Raw genomic sequence first — 14574 nt, forward strand, 5'->3', positions numbered from 1 at the left:
AGGACTCTCAAAGGAACTGCCAGCTGACTCAGAGGTGTGGCCGGTGTTGAGAAAGACAGAGCTCCCTGGAGCAGGTGAGCTGGTCCCCGCTAACCTGTCTCCACAGGATCGCCTCCCAGAAGTCCCCTGGGATTTGGGTGTGGAGAGAACAGAGCATGCCAGGGCTCCCTGTGGCCCAGAGACGGCCTCTGGGACCAATTTTTCCTCCGAGGCCAGACCTCTGCGGCCTCTGTGGAGGGGTCTCGGGGCACTGGTGTGGAAGATTGGGCAGGCCCTGGAAGGAGCTGGGAAGAGCCAGAAGGAAAGGTGCTGGGTGGCCCTCAGGGACGGCAGAGGCAGCTGTGGCTCTCAGAGTTCTCCCAGCCCCTTTCCCTCCCCTCCCTTCAGTGCCTCCTCACACACAAGGCATTTCTGAGGAATGGGGGTCCCCAGAACGCACCATTTGAAACCTCTGACTCAAGAGTTTTCTGGAGCTCAGATTTTTCTGAGACACAGACCCCTTTGAGAATGTGTTCAAAGCTGTGGCATTGCACTTGAATTCTGTTTCCACTGCCCACCCTTTGGTTCTGGAATTGAAGCTTTTTTCTGGAGTCTTTCCTGAGGCTAAAGTTTTATAAAGAGAATCCCAGCAGCTGAGCTATGTGTCACCTTGGTAACTGCCCACACAGGACTCCCAGCATTCCAAGTCTGACCATCACCATCATGAGGTGGGGAGGGGCCTTGCACTGCCCTAACTAGACCATGTTAATCCCCAGCTCACAATCCTGAAGCTTCATGACTTTAGCTCTTTGTATGTTTATGTCACACGTGTCCCTGCACCACTAAAGGTTGGTATTGGAATCTCAGACATTTTTCTGCCTCTTGCTCCATGTCCCATGTAAATTCTACAAATGCCCCAGCCCAAAACGCGCCTCTCCTGGAATGGCACATTATGACTGTCAGACTCTTTGGGTTGCCAGAGACCCCAAAATCTAACACAATCTGCCTCAGGCAAAAATGGGGATTTATTGGTCCACATAATTGGGAACTCCAAGAATGACACTGGCTTCAGGTATAGCTGGATCTAGGGGCTCAAATATCCCCCTTCTCTCTTGGTTCGATTCTCCATGTTGGCTTCGCTCTCCTCCTCCACGTGGCCCATACCCTGGAAGCTGGATAATCCCAGTGGAGTTTTTCCCCCAGGTCCCTGCAGAAGTTCCAGGGTGAGCTCTGACTGGCCAACTGGGACATAGGCCTGTCTCTGAACCATTCGCTGATGCCACCTGGACTTGGGGGGCGGGGGGGAGGTGCCAGCCAAACCACAAGGATGGAGAATGGGGAAGAGGTAGTGGCCCAAAGCAACTTGACAAAGGCTTGTGGCCTTCGTAGAGCAGGCAGGAAATGCCAAGTAACCCCCAGGAGCAGCCCTCAACCCATGATAAATGAGTATTGGCTCATAAACACACCAGCTCCCCCTCCCCTAGTGGCCCCAGCCATGAGCCTGGCTGTCCAAGGTAGGGAGTTGTTCATTAACGTACCACGTACAGGCTGCCTTCCCTTCTCCCCTCATCCAGGGATTCTTGGGGTCACCTCCCAAATACTCTACTTGCCCTCACATCCTTGTCTCAGGTTCTGCTGCTGGGAGAACCCAACCTCAGATGGGGCAGATATTAAAAGAGGGGCTGAATGTTGGGCAAAGATAATAGATACCCCCATCACACACTAAAAAAAAAAAAAAATCCTTGGGGCCACAGGGAAGGAATGTCCCAGGTACTGAACCAGGGACCCCTCTGGCACGCCACGACAAGCCCTCTTCAGGTTCTGCCTCGAGCCTGAAGTCCAGCAAGCCTGTGCACAGAACTGTCATTTCCAACTCAGCCAAGGACGGACAGAGAAGCCCCCTGCAGAGGCTGGCGCTTGGAGGACAAGGCCTTGCACAGCCCGTTGCCTCAGAGCCTTGGGGGTGCTCCCTGTAGATTCCCGGAGCCCTCTGCTCCTGACATTCTGTCTCAGTGGGTCTGGGGTGGGCTCCAGAAGTCTGCAATCCTAGAACATTCCTGGGGATACATTGTGACGGCAGCCAGGCTTGGGAACTGTGCCTGAGGGATATGCCGAAATGATCCTAAGGTGCCTGGGAACAGGCTTGAGCTCTTGCCACTGTGTCCTACTCTTGAACATCAAAGCAGCCCAGGGCTGCTAGGTAGATAAAGAAAGCAAAATACAAAATGAACCTTCCAGGTGTTGAAACAAGCTCCCTAGAGGAATGCATTTTTGCTTACATTCCCAGGAGGAATTAAAACTTGCAGCATCACCTGGTTCCTTGAACACGTGGCTGTCCCCAAGTTCCCGGTCATGCTGAGAATGCCCTGCTGCCTTCCCTTTCTTCCCTCCAACCTGGGGCACAGACCAGGTGAGGGGCTGTGAGGAGGTGGCACCTCAAGTGGCTTGGAGAGCTGTGGGCTGTGGGTTCACCGGGTGCCTGACTGACATGCCAAAGGTCAATGGCTCTGGCCAGAGGACCGGAACGCAGCACCCTGTAGGGAACGTCCCAGGCTGGCACAGTGGCTCCCCACTTATCTATCCCCATCTTTAGGGGCCAGACAGACCCGCTGACCCACATACATCCTTCCGGGGACTCGGAGGCTGAGAACTGGCCTATGACAGTTCTCTATTCTTTTTTTTTAAAATTTTTTTATTGATTTCAGAGAGAGGAAAAGAAGCAGCGGGAGAGAGAAACATCAATGATAAGAGATAATCATTGATAGGCTGCACTCCCCCTACTGGGGATTGAGCCTGCAACCCAGGCATGTGCCCTGACCAGGAATCAACTGGGTTCATGGTGGATGCTCAACCGCTCAACCACTGAGCCACACCAGCCATTCTGAATTCCTCCTTTCGAAAGTGAAACAGACCCGCTTTCTAGTGACTCGATCGCAGTGATGGGCTGCTTTCCCGTGCCTTAGCAGCTCCTCTCATTAAGAGGTGGAGTCCATCTCCTTTCCCCGGAAATCCAGGCCTGGGGACTTTATCTGATAGAATGTGGTGGAAACGAGGCTACACCACTTCTGAGCCAAGGTTTCAAAAGGCCTCGCATGCTTCTCTTCTGCAATCCCTGTCTCCCTCCACATTCCCAAGCCTAGGCCAGCCTCCTGGAGGGCGAGACACCACCTGGAATATGACTCCCTCAGCTCCAGCCTCCCAGCCCAGCCCCCGCTCTCACAGGTGAGCTCTGGGGAAATCACTGTCTCTGGCCCAGATCAACAGAAGCACCCAGTTGACCCAGAATCGTGAGAAATAATTATTTTTCACGATAAGCAGTAACTGGTTGTTGTTTTAAGCCACCAAGTTTTGGACTGGTTAGGCTGCAGTAGATAACTACTACAGTTACGCCATGTCTTAGGGCTGCCGTGATAAATACCACAGACTGGGGGCTTACAAACCACAGACACTTATTTCTCACAGTTCGGGAGGCTGGCAGTCCAGGAACGAGGTGCTGGCACATTTGGCTCCTGGCAGGCTGGCTTGTAGATGCTTTCATCTTACTTCGTGTGAGCAGGTGGAGAGGGTGCTCTCTGGTCTCTTCCGCTTGTCATGGGTGCCACTCCCAGTAAAAGGAGTTTTTAGGGGTGAAATAAGCAGGTTTAGAAAATTTTAGGAATTAAGGGGTCCATGGAAAATGCACAGGGTCTCAGAGCTGCAAAGGGAACATTTCCATAGAATAAGGGAGCTGAGAATAGTAGAAGGTACATTTCCATAGAATAAGGGAGCTGATAGCTGCAGAAGGTACATTTCAACAGAATAAGGGAGCTGGGAGCTGCAGAAGGTACATTTCCAGAGAATAAGGGAGCTGGGAGCTGCAAAGGGTACATTTCCATAGAATAAGAGAGCTGAGAATAGTAGAAGGTACATTTCCACAGAATAAGGGAGCTGGGAGCTGCAGAAGGTACACATTTACACAATAAAGGGAAGGAAGCACCTCATTCAGAGAGGGAAGAGGAAAGCCCAAAGGGAATAGGAAAACAATAAGGGAGAAGGAGGAGGGAACCTCAGGTACCTCACAAGAGGTTTGAGCTCTGAGGTTGCAACACTGACCTAATCAGAGGGGATAGTGACCAGTCAGAGGAGATATCAAGGCACAAAAAACTGCAGCCTTTAGAAACCACAATAAAAAAGGGACTTAGTGGAACTCTTTTCCCCTCCCCACATGGAAGTCTGTGTTGTTTCTCAATAAATTTCCACCTTTTACTATACCACCTTTTGTCCGTGGTTTCATTCTTCAATTCCACCAGACAAGAATCTGGGAACCATCCTGCCCAGAGGAACACCATGAGTTCCACTTCAATTTTCCCATTTCACCATCAGGAGGGCACCACCCCCACAAGCCCACCTACACCAAAGGCCCCACCTCCTAATGCCACCACACTGGGGTTAGGGCTTCAACGTAGAAATTGGGGGACGACGACACAAACACGCAGTCCATCGCGTGCATAGGTTTACCTGAAGACTTCCTGAAAGCTGTGGCCCCTCCATCTCCCCTCCCAGAATAATTGCTAAGCATATATTCATGGGACGGGGGGGGGGGGGGGGGGGCTGCCAGGCTTCCTGAAGACCCTTCATGGCCACAACTCACAAGGCTGGAGGTCACAGGTGAGGGGAGCTGGCTGCTGGGGCTGCGATGAGTGGAGGGCCAGATGGGGCTGTACATTCTCAGCTCTGGCCAGCTGTTGCCTCGTGAGGGCATCAGCCTGGCCACTACCCCTCTCTCTGACTTTTAAACACTGGTAATTAACTTAAATTCTATTAAAATACAATGTGCACTAAACCTTTTCCGTTCAAATCGGCACCACCTGGGAGCTTGTTAGACGTAGACACTCAGCCCCGGGCCAGAATCTGCATTTTAATAAGGCCTCCAGGTGCCTCAGGTGCACATGAAATAAAACAGATACATCAGAGAGCTGGAGGTGCTGGGGGCTGCCTGCTCTGGGCTCCTGACTCGGTAAAGCAGCCCTGCCTATTAAGACCCAGGAGCACTCTGAAGTCCATGATTCAGAATTCAGCCACTGCCTAAGCGCTCCTTCAATTATATAAATTTATTCAAGAGGTATAAAAACCCTCTGGGTGGTAGGATGACAAAATCGAAAGCCTGTAAACATGATTTCATCTCCCATCCCTTCTAAGGAGTTTTCCGTGATAGGAAACTGAATTCTAGTTGGCAAATGCGGTGATGAGGTCTATAGAAAAGGGTCCCGTGATAGGGCCGTTGTCTCTTTAATCCACCCCAGTGCAAGGGGGCTGGCTGGCAGCCCCCACTTGGTCTCGGGGAGTTCCATTCACTGGTGGCCGGCCCCAGGAGGATGGAAGCTCTTTGGAGGAGGCCCTGGGGGACGGGCCTCATGGCAGCAGACACAGGCAGGCGGGGAAGGAGGCAGTCTCTCGGGAACACTGTATTGCACAGGCTGCTCCTGCCATGGCAGACATCCAGGCGAGAGGGCCGAGGGCCAGGTGAGGGGCTGAGGCATACCTGCTATCAGAAGCTTGGCTTGGCCCTGGGGCTGAGGCCACCGAGTCAGCGGCCTTGGACAATCCCTTGCAGAAGCCACACAGCGTTGAAATGAGCCTCCAAACAGGCCATGGTGGGCAGCTGGGGCTTTCAGTCCTTGAAGGGGTTGCAGGAATCACCCGGCTGTTCCTTCTCGGCAGCCGAGAGCTCCCCGTTCATCTCCTGCAGCGGGTGGTAGACATAGGACCCATCCAGGTGCCGGCTCCGCTCTGCCCTTGAACCAAGGAGCAAGGACACATTCGCCACTATGCTGATCAGCAGAAGGAAAACCAGGGCCAGGGTGAGGGCCAGCCAGGCGGTCCTGGGGACAGGAGAGAAATCCTGAGTGGGGCCTGTGGGGCAGACTCAGGGCTGTGGGAGTGTTGGAGGGATGCTCCTCCCTCCTACTTCGCTCTTCCACCCACAACAGGGGCATAGGGTCGGGCCTCCAGGGACCACACAGGGACGGTCAAGGAGCAAATGGGCCGGTGGGGCTGAGGCTCATCCAGACACGTGTTTAGGGAGCGGTGCGGAGAGATGCTGTGCGGGATGCAGCTGGGGCTGCCACATCTGACATATCAAAAGAAACCATTAACAAAGGGGTTTTCCATGAATGTTACTGAGTTTCAGATGTTAATAAATCTTTTAAAAATGTTAAAAAACTGTGAAGACCAACTCAAATGACCTGATCCAGCCTGGGAGGCACCAGTCTGCATCCTGTGCTCCATGGGACGCCGGGTGACCAGAGGCCGGACTCTGCTCAGGCCCTCAGAGCAGACGGAGCAGGGAGACCCCCTTCCTCCAGGGCAGGGAGGGCGGGCACAGGGCAGAGTATTTCAACGCTCTTTTTTTTCTTTTCTTTTTTTTTTAAATTTTATTTTATTTTTTATTAATTACTTTATTGATTAAGGTATCCCATAAGGCTCTTTTTTTCTTCCTATGAATCCTCAGCTGCAGCTCTCAAGGTGAAAGCGCACACTGGTAGATGGCTGGGTGCAGGACCTGCAGCCATGCCCGTCAGCCCCCAGGACTCCCCAATGGGTTCTAGGTGTGGGCGGGGAAGGGCCCTCAGTCTCACCCCTCAGGAGCCTGAGCTTCAGGCCAGGGGCTGGAGCTCCTGTCCCTGCCCTGGCGCACTTTGAAAGCACATTTTTCGTTTTCTCCAGGCCTCACCACACCCAGACACGCTGGGTCAGGATCCCGGAAGGGACGTAGCATCCGCATTACTGATGAGCTCCCAGGGCTGCTGCTGGAACGAGGCTGGGGAGCTCTTCCTTGGTACCCACACCTGTTTCCACACCCAGAGGGGGCTGAGTGGGGCGGGTCAGGCCAGCACCCAGGCTGGGGCCGTGGGAGGTGAGAACCACGGGATTGGCATCACCTGGAATGCAGATGCTCGGGCTCCTCCCCAGACCGACTGAGGCAGAAACTCTGGGGGTGGATACACCCTCTTCCCTGAGGTCAGGCTTGAAAGCAAAGCCTCAACACAAGGCCTGAGCACACACAGGTGCCTGAGGAATAATTCAAGTTCCGTGGGGCCTGGTGCTTCTGGACCAGGAGCTGAGAACAAGTCGTGTCACGACCAAGGACAGTAAGCCCATGCCTGGCCCCCTCCATTCCCACTGGGGTGCTGACCAGGGTCCCTCTCACGAGATCCCTTTGAGCATCCGCTGTGACTCTCCCTGTGCTCCCGTTGGAGGACTATCACTTGAGTGCCCAGCTGCCACCTGCTGGCCTTGCCCAGCCCCTCGGAGGTAGAGGGAGGGGTCTCCTCCCACCCCTGCCCCAGGTCCCAGCAAAGCACCTACCCAGTGAGGGGGGAGAATTCTCTTGTCTGCAGGATGACCTGGGATGGCTGGAGGCACTGCTTCACTGTAAGACACCAGGGTGAGGCTGAGGGTCCGGGAGGGTCTGGGCCCGCCCTTTCCTGCCCCCGGGGCACGGGGGAGAGGGAGGAGGGATCAGGAGGGACCGTACCTTGGGAGAGAATGCTGCTCAGGTTGGGAGCCTGGGTGAGGTTGCAGTTGCCGGTCTGGGGGTCGCAGGGACACTGGTGCTCACACTCACAAGGCCTCTGGCAGCCTGGCCCGTGCCAGCCGAGGGGACACTCTGCAGTGAGGTGGCAGGAAGATGGAAGTGGAGGTGCCAGTGGCAGGGCCTCTCTCTGAACCGACAGGATAGGCCCAAGGTGTGCACAGAGCCCGGCGAAAGGAGAGGTGTAGCCGCTACACGCACATTCCCAGGGTGGTGCTCCCTCCTGGCTGACTCAGGGGCCCATCTAGCTTACCCTGATCGCAGCTGTCTCCAGTGAAGCCAGGGGGACAGGTGCAGGTCCCCTGAACTGGGTCACAGGCAGCTCCATTCTGGCACTGACACTTCTTGGCACAGTCCTCCCCGAAGGAGCCATTGCTGCAAGCTGGGATGGGGAAAGGGAGGTCTTTGCAAAAGCTGGCCCTGTCCCTCCCAGATGGGCCAACAGGTGGCAAATGGACCTCAGTCACCCCGAGTGGCCTTTAGGCTCACATATTCTCCCTGAAACTGTGCCCTCATGGAGCTTTGAGTGTAGGAGGACAGGTGGCCAGCAAGCTAGAGAGTAAACGTCAAAGTACAAGTGAGGACAAGCACCGCAGGGCTGTGACCTCTTGGCAGCAGCAAACCACTGAGGGGGTGGTGGTGGGAGGTCCCTGGGGACATGACGTTAGGCTGAGTCTTAGAGGAGCAGAGGGCACAGTGAGCGGGAGGGGCTGGCGCACCAAGGGCCTGGCAGGTCACACTGAGCAGTTCGGGTTTTTCACTAAGTGTGAGAGAAAACCACCGAAGGGTTTAAGCTGTAGATAGTTGTAGTGGGTTGAATTGTGTCCCCCTAAAAGATACATCCTAATTCCTAGAACTTGTAAATGGAACTTATTTGGAAATAGGGTATCTGCAGATACACTTAAGTTAAGGATCTTGAGATCATTTTAGATTTAGGGTGGCCCCTAAATCCAGTGACCAGGGGTACTTGGTAAGATAATAAGAGAGGGAGACTGAATACACAAGGAGGCCATGTGAAGATGGAGGCAGAGATTGGAGCGATGAGGCCACAAGCCAAGGAATGCTGGAAGCCACCAGGAGCTGGAAGAGGTAGGATCCTTCACTAGACATTTCAGAGGGAGCATGCCTCTGAGGACACCTTGATTTTGGAGTTCTGGCCTCTGGAAGTGTGAGAATGTATTTCTATTGTTTTAAGCTGCCCAGTTTGTAGAATTTGTTGCAGCAGCTCCAGGACAACAATGCAGTGATTTACATGTGAGGTGAGAGCAAGAGGCAAGTGACTGCAGACCGAGAGGTGAGGATGAAGGCAGTTGCCGCTCTCACCCTCTCCCCATGTGCCTGGGGGCTGGGGCGGGGCTGTCCTGTGGCTTTTACCTTCACTGCAGTTGGACCCTGTCCATCCAGCTTCGCAGCGGCAGCCAGCTGCCAAGACAAGACCGAGAAGGTCAGGTGAGGGCCCAGGCAGAGCTGGGCAGGGAGAGCTGGGAGCCCGGGTGAGAGCTGCCTCCCCAGAGCCTCCACTCACTCTCTGTGCAGAGCCCACGGTGGCTGCAGTTGGAGGGGCCACAGTCCAGCTCGTCGCAGGCGGAGCCCCGCCAGAAGTGCCCCATGCACTGGCAGTGCCCCTCCACACACGTCCCATGGCCATTGCAGTCAGGCGGCTGGCAGCGGGGCTTGTGCACGCACACCACAGTGGACACACTTCGGGGACAGCGCCACATGTTATCCTGGCTGCAAGGGGACACAGTGTTTGAAGAGGCTGGGGTACTGACCATCCCCAGCCAACCCCTCCAACCCCCTACTGCAGCCTACGAGTGCTGCCTTTCTCCATTGTCCCATCTCGAGACTTTTATAGGTTCCCAACCCTCAGTCCCTCTCACCCCAGGGCCTTTGCACATGCTGTTCTCTTACCCAGAAGGCTCTTCTCCCCGCCTCCCCCGCCATCCCCCTCCCATCTACCCACCTCCTCTTCCTTTAGATCTCAGCTCATGCTTCATTATACTCAGAGAGGTTTTTCCTGACCAATCAACCCCCTTTCACTAGCTTAGGTAGTATTGGTACACTATGTGTACTTCCTGTATGCAGTGAGAGGCAGGGATCTCAGCTCCTCCTGCTCACTGCTGAATCCCCAGGGCCTGGCACATAGCTGGTACTCAGTATTTGTTGAATGAGACAGGGACAGGCCTGGACGTAGACCTTAAGAAGGGGGACTCTGGTGTGTTTACCAGTGATCTGACGGGTAACTGGCCAAGGTCCCATTGAGCACGAAGGTAGCAGAGCCCCCTCCGTCCAGGTTGATGGCGTTGACCACATCCTGTTTTAGCAGGAACTCCGCCATCTCCCACAGGTTAATGCTGCAACACAAGAGCAGCACTGCTGACAGTGCCCACCACCATTTCGGCTCAATTCTTCTCACTTCCTGTGGTGGATGGTTTCATGTCCATGTGGCAGGCAAATTTCTAAATGGCCCCCCAAGGACGCCCATCCTAATCCCAGAAGCTGCGACTATAATGAGATCACTCCCAAGATTGTTACACTACATGGCATAGCTGTCAACAAATGGGAACCCTGTCCTGGATTATCTGGGTGGGCCCCATGGAATCACAAGAGCCCTTAAAAGCAGACCCCTGGCTGGAGGCTCGGTTGGTTGGAGCATTGAACCATATGCCAAAAGGTTGTGGGTTCGATTCCCAGTCAGGGCACATGCCTAGGTTACAGGTTTGCTCCCTGGTTTGGGTGTGTGCAGGAGGCAACAGATCAATGTTTCTCTCTCACATTCATGTTTCTCTTTCTCTCTCTCTCCCCCTTCCTCTCTCTCTAAAAATCAATTGGTGAGGATTAAAAAAAAAAAAAGCAGTGGTGGGAGATTGGAAACATGAGGGGATAAGAGGGATTTGACACATCTCTGCTTGCTTGAAGATGGGGAGGGTACACACGAGGCGAAATGTGTACCAGCCGAGGCCCCAGCTGGCAGCCGACAAGGACACATAGACCTCAGTCCTACAACTGCAAGGAACTGCATTCTGCCAACAACTTAAATCAGCTGGGAAGAGGGTTCTTTCCCAGAAGCTCCAGATAAGTGCCCTGCCTGGCCAACAGCTTGACTCTTGTCTGTGGGATGACCTGAACACAGAGCCCAGTGAGCCCTCTGGACTCCTGACCTACAGAACTATGATGTAACAAACAGGTGCTCATTTTTTACACAGCAATAGCACAATAATACACTCTCTTTACAGAGCACGAAACTGTGGCCCAGAGGGGTTGAGTGACTTATCTATGGCCACAGAGCTAGCAGATAGCTGAGCTTGGACTGGAATCGGGGTCTTCTCCCTGCTAACTTTGTGATCATTTCCTTTCACCCCAACTGAGACTCAGGAGGGGGGAGATGTGAACTGCGGAGACTGAGAGGAAGTGTGTGGAGGATGATGAGTTCTTGGAAGTGGTACAGACCACAGGAAGGCAGGGGACAGATGGGTGTGAACATCCCCAGGTGACATCTGGTCAGAGGTCAGCCATTGGTGGGTGCAAGTTCCTCAAAGCGGACTCAGCCCAGACCCTGAGGCTCTGGTTCCTGACACTCACCCCCGCAGCCCCGTCTGCCCGTCTGCATGGAAGAGCACCAGCTGCCCCTTCCGGTCATGGCCCACAGCCGTCCTGGCCGATATCACATTCACAAATTTGCTGAAGGAACCTGAAAGAGAAGCAGCTGGGCTGACCACTGGCCCTTCGGGAGGCCTCTGGGCTCTGTCTGCCACTTCCTGCCAGTCCATGCCATCCAGTGTTTCCCTGCCTCCCCCTGCCCCATTCCAGTCAGTCTCACATAGGAGCCAAAGGACTTTTAAGTGTACATCAAGTCATGTCAGCCTCCAGCTGAAAAGCTCTCATGGCTTCCATTGTTCTTAGAGCAATATCCAAACACCGTCCCAAGGCCCAGCATGACCATCCTGGCCTGCTCTCCTACCACATCAACTGGGGCTTCCCTCTCATCACCCTGCAGCCACTTTCTGTTCCCTCTGCTGGACTGTGCTTCTGCTCAGCTCTTCCCACAGCTTGCTCCTCCTGATCTATGCCACCTCGGTGAGGCCATCCCTGACTGCTCAGTCTAAAATAGCTCATTTCCACATTATGGCCATGGGGTCCCTTTCCTGCCCCAGCATTCCACACTCCAGTGGTTTTCAAACTTGAGTGTCCATCAAAATCACCCAGGGGGCTTGGTAAAACACAAGCTTGGGCCTCACCCCCAGGGATTCTGATCCTGTAGGTTTGAAGGAGGCCTGAAGTTCTGCATTTAAAACAAGTTCCTGGGCCCGGCCAGTGTGGCTCTGTGGTTGAGCATTGACCTATGAACCAGGAGGTCCCAGTTCCATTCACCAGTCAGTGCACATGCTCGGGTTGCAGGCTCAATCCCCGTTAGGGGGCATGCAGGAGGCAGCCGATCAATGATTCTCATCATGACATTTCTATCTCTCTATCCCTCTCCTTTCCTCTCTAAAGTCAATAAAGATATATTTAAAAAAATAAAATAAAACAAGCTCCTGGGTGACACAGATGCTGCTGGTCCACGAACATTTCAGCAGCACTTCTCCATTTTTTGCCCGTAGTCCCTTTCCTCCATTTATCCCCATTCTCCCAACTTTATTTTTCTCTTAGCATTTACCACTTCTTTTTAGCAAATGATGTATCTATTTTCTCTCATATACTGAGCAGGCACCTTATCTGTCTTAATCCCTGACCCCCAGTACCTAGAATAGTACTGATGGAAAGACTTCCCCCACGACCCCTCCGGTTCTGGTTCTCAGGAGCACTGTTGCCACCCCCACCCCACCTGTCTCCTGTGTCTCATCGCACTCAGTCGCCTGGCTCTCATTGATGTAGATGCTTCCATTTCGAATCAGCCACACGACCCCACTCAGCAGCTGCACAAATGGATTCTCAGTGTCCAGCACCTCCTCTTCAGACAGGTACCTGGACACAGGGAAGGTGTGAGGTTCACTTACCAGCAGGGGCAGCTGTGGGTATTGGGGCTCCTTTCCCACCCCCCTCCCCAACAGCCTGACTGCTTGATTTCTCCTCCTGCCTCAGGAATCTGCCTGGTCCTAATCCCAAAAGCAGCCTTATAAACAGTCTACACAGCCCAGGCTACACGCCAATGAATAGAAACAACCTTCAATTTCCCAGGCCGTGGTCCTGGCCAAGCTACCACCCGATGCCTGTACAGCTCTCAACTGACCTCCTTGCTTCCACTATGGCCCTCCAATCTAGTCTCAAAGTCAGTCCTGCCATCCTCTGATACTCTGCTCCTTCCTTCCGTCCCGCATACACACCAAGCCCCTATGCCCCTCTGAGCCTTAGCGTTTGCTGTTCCTTCTGACTGCAATGTTCTTCCTCCAGGTCTGATCCTGGCAGACTTGTGATTAATCTTCAGGCCTCCACTCAAAGGTCACCTTCTCAAACAAGCCTTCCCTGATCTCCCTCCCTAAAATGAACACTCTATTTACAATCGGTTCACAATGTTCATTGCTTCACTGCACATACACAATCTGAATTCATCTTAATGATCTTCCTGGCTTTTATTTTCCTAGTAATGGGAGAGGTCCGTGAAGGCAAAGACTGTGTGTACTCTTCACTGCTCCATACATCCCCAGTACACAGCACACTGCCTATACAAACAAGCTCAATGGTAGTGGATGACAACTAAACCCTGCAAGGAGGGTATTCCTCACCCATTCTGCAGACGAGGAAACGGAGGCTCAACTTGATTAGGTGAGCTGAACTTGGCAGTACGGACACAACCCCAACCTCAGGCCCTCTACCCACGACAGTCACGGGGTTTCCCCGCCTTCTCACCCAGTGACCAGGGTCCCGTCGCGGCGGATCCCGAACTGCGCGTTCTGCAGGCCCCCGGCGCTGCTCACCCGCCGCCCGTCGCTCACCACGTTCCCCAGGCACTCGCCGGTGTCCATGCGGAAGAAGCCGCCGTTCTGGGCGACGCTGCAGCCGGCCGGCCGCGCCGTCTCTTCCACGGTGGCGCGGCGCCTCGACGGGCAGCCGCCGGGCCCACCGGGCTCGAGCACCGAGAAGGTGCGCAGGGGCTCGGCGGCCCGCGTCAGGTGGCCAGGCACCGCGCGGCCCGCGAAATGCGAAACGAAGGTGCGCACCGAGGGGCGGCGGGAGCCAGGGGCCGCTGGGGAGGGCGGCCAGCTCTCGTGCTCGCGGCTGCCGACACGCACCCTCGCGCAGTCCCGGGCGGAGCGCGCGCGCACGCGGGAGTAGGGCAGCAGCAAGTCGTCGTCCAGGGAGGCCCTGCGGGGTAGGGGCGGGGGGTGAGCTTGGAGGGTTGTGGCCCGGGCGGGGGTACCCCCGAACCTGGCTCACCGCGTCTCTCCCACGATCTCCGGGAGCTGTACTCACCCCCAACCCAAGCCGCCGGACGCGTCCCAGAGGAAGCTGAGCAGCATAAGGAAGAGAAGCCAGCGACCCATGGAGGCCGCCATGTTGGACGCGGGCCTCCGGTCACGTGGGCTCAACCCACGTTACTCTCCACCTCTGGAGGCTGCTGTCAGCTCGGACAGAATTGGTACCTTCCTTCATAGGGGTGTGGCGGCATCTCGTCCGGTAATTTGCTGTGCTTCGTAGGGGACGTGGCGTTGGGGTGGTGGCGGAACTTTTAATGTTGGTGTAATTTCAACCCTACAGAAACGGCAAGGTCAATAGAAAGAACTTTGTTATAACTTTTACTTATCTTTACCAATTGTTAATGTTTGACTCTTTTGCTTCAGTATTTGTACTTTATTCATATGCTTTTTTTTTTTCTTCCTGGACCATTTACAGCCAAGTTGCAGACATCTTGGTCCTTCCCCTCAATAAATCACTATGTATCTTCTCCAACAAGGATATATTTTAAAACTTTATTTACTTTCCATCACCATGTATCTCCTCTATGTCTTCTTTCTTACATAGTAACCACAGACCAATAAAATCAGGACATTTCATATTGGTAGAATTCTATGAACTAATCCACA

At 54.1% G+C, this 14574-nt stretch overlaps 1 protein-coding gene across 1 annotated transcript; it reads right to left on the minus strand.

The window, feature by feature from the left end:
- Window positions 1–5054: 5054 nt before the first annotated feature.
- NAGPA (N-acetylglucosamine-1-phosphodiester alpha-N-acetylglucosaminidase) lies at window positions 5055–14077 on the minus strand. Its single transcript, XM_079788199.1, has 11 exons — window positions 13964–14077; window positions 13400–13855; window positions 12378–12517; window positions 11135–11243; window positions 9778–9906; window positions 9078–9283; window positions 8927–8974; window positions 7806–7934; window positions 7496–7627; window positions 7327–7390; window positions 5055–5840 (listed from the first exon to the last, which is right to left on the minus strand). Exons 1-11 carry the CDS (start codon window positions 14044–14046, stop codon window positions 5630–5632), a joined length of 1707 nt encoding a protein of 568 aa, XP_079644325.1. The 5' UTR covers window positions 14047–14077; the 3' UTR covers window positions 5055–5629.
- Window positions 14078–14574: the final 497 nt, after the last annotated feature.

The sequence above is a fragment of the Cnephaeus nilssonii genome, assembly GCF_951640355.1.
Source record: "Cnephaeus nilssonii genome assembly, chromosome: 2".
Lineage (NCBI taxonomy): Eukaryota > Metazoa > Chordata > Mammalia > Chiroptera > Vespertilionidae > Cnephaeus > Cnephaeus nilssonii.

Bases quoted from the DNA above. Each gene is read 5' to 3' on its own strand.
- NAGPA (XM_079788199.1), bottom strand. From the start codon at position 14,046: ATGGCGGCCTCCATGGGTCGCTGGCTTCTCTTCCTTATGCTGCTCAGC. The intron at 12,518-13,399 runs GTGAGAAGGCGG...CCCTGTGTCCAG, and splicing joins GACGGGACCCTGGTCACTGG to GTACCTGTCTGAAGAGGAGG. The intron at 7,391-7,495 runs GTACGGTCCCTC...GGTGTCTTACAG, and splicing joins GAGCAGCATTCTCTCCCAAG to TGAAGCAGTGCCTCCAGCCA.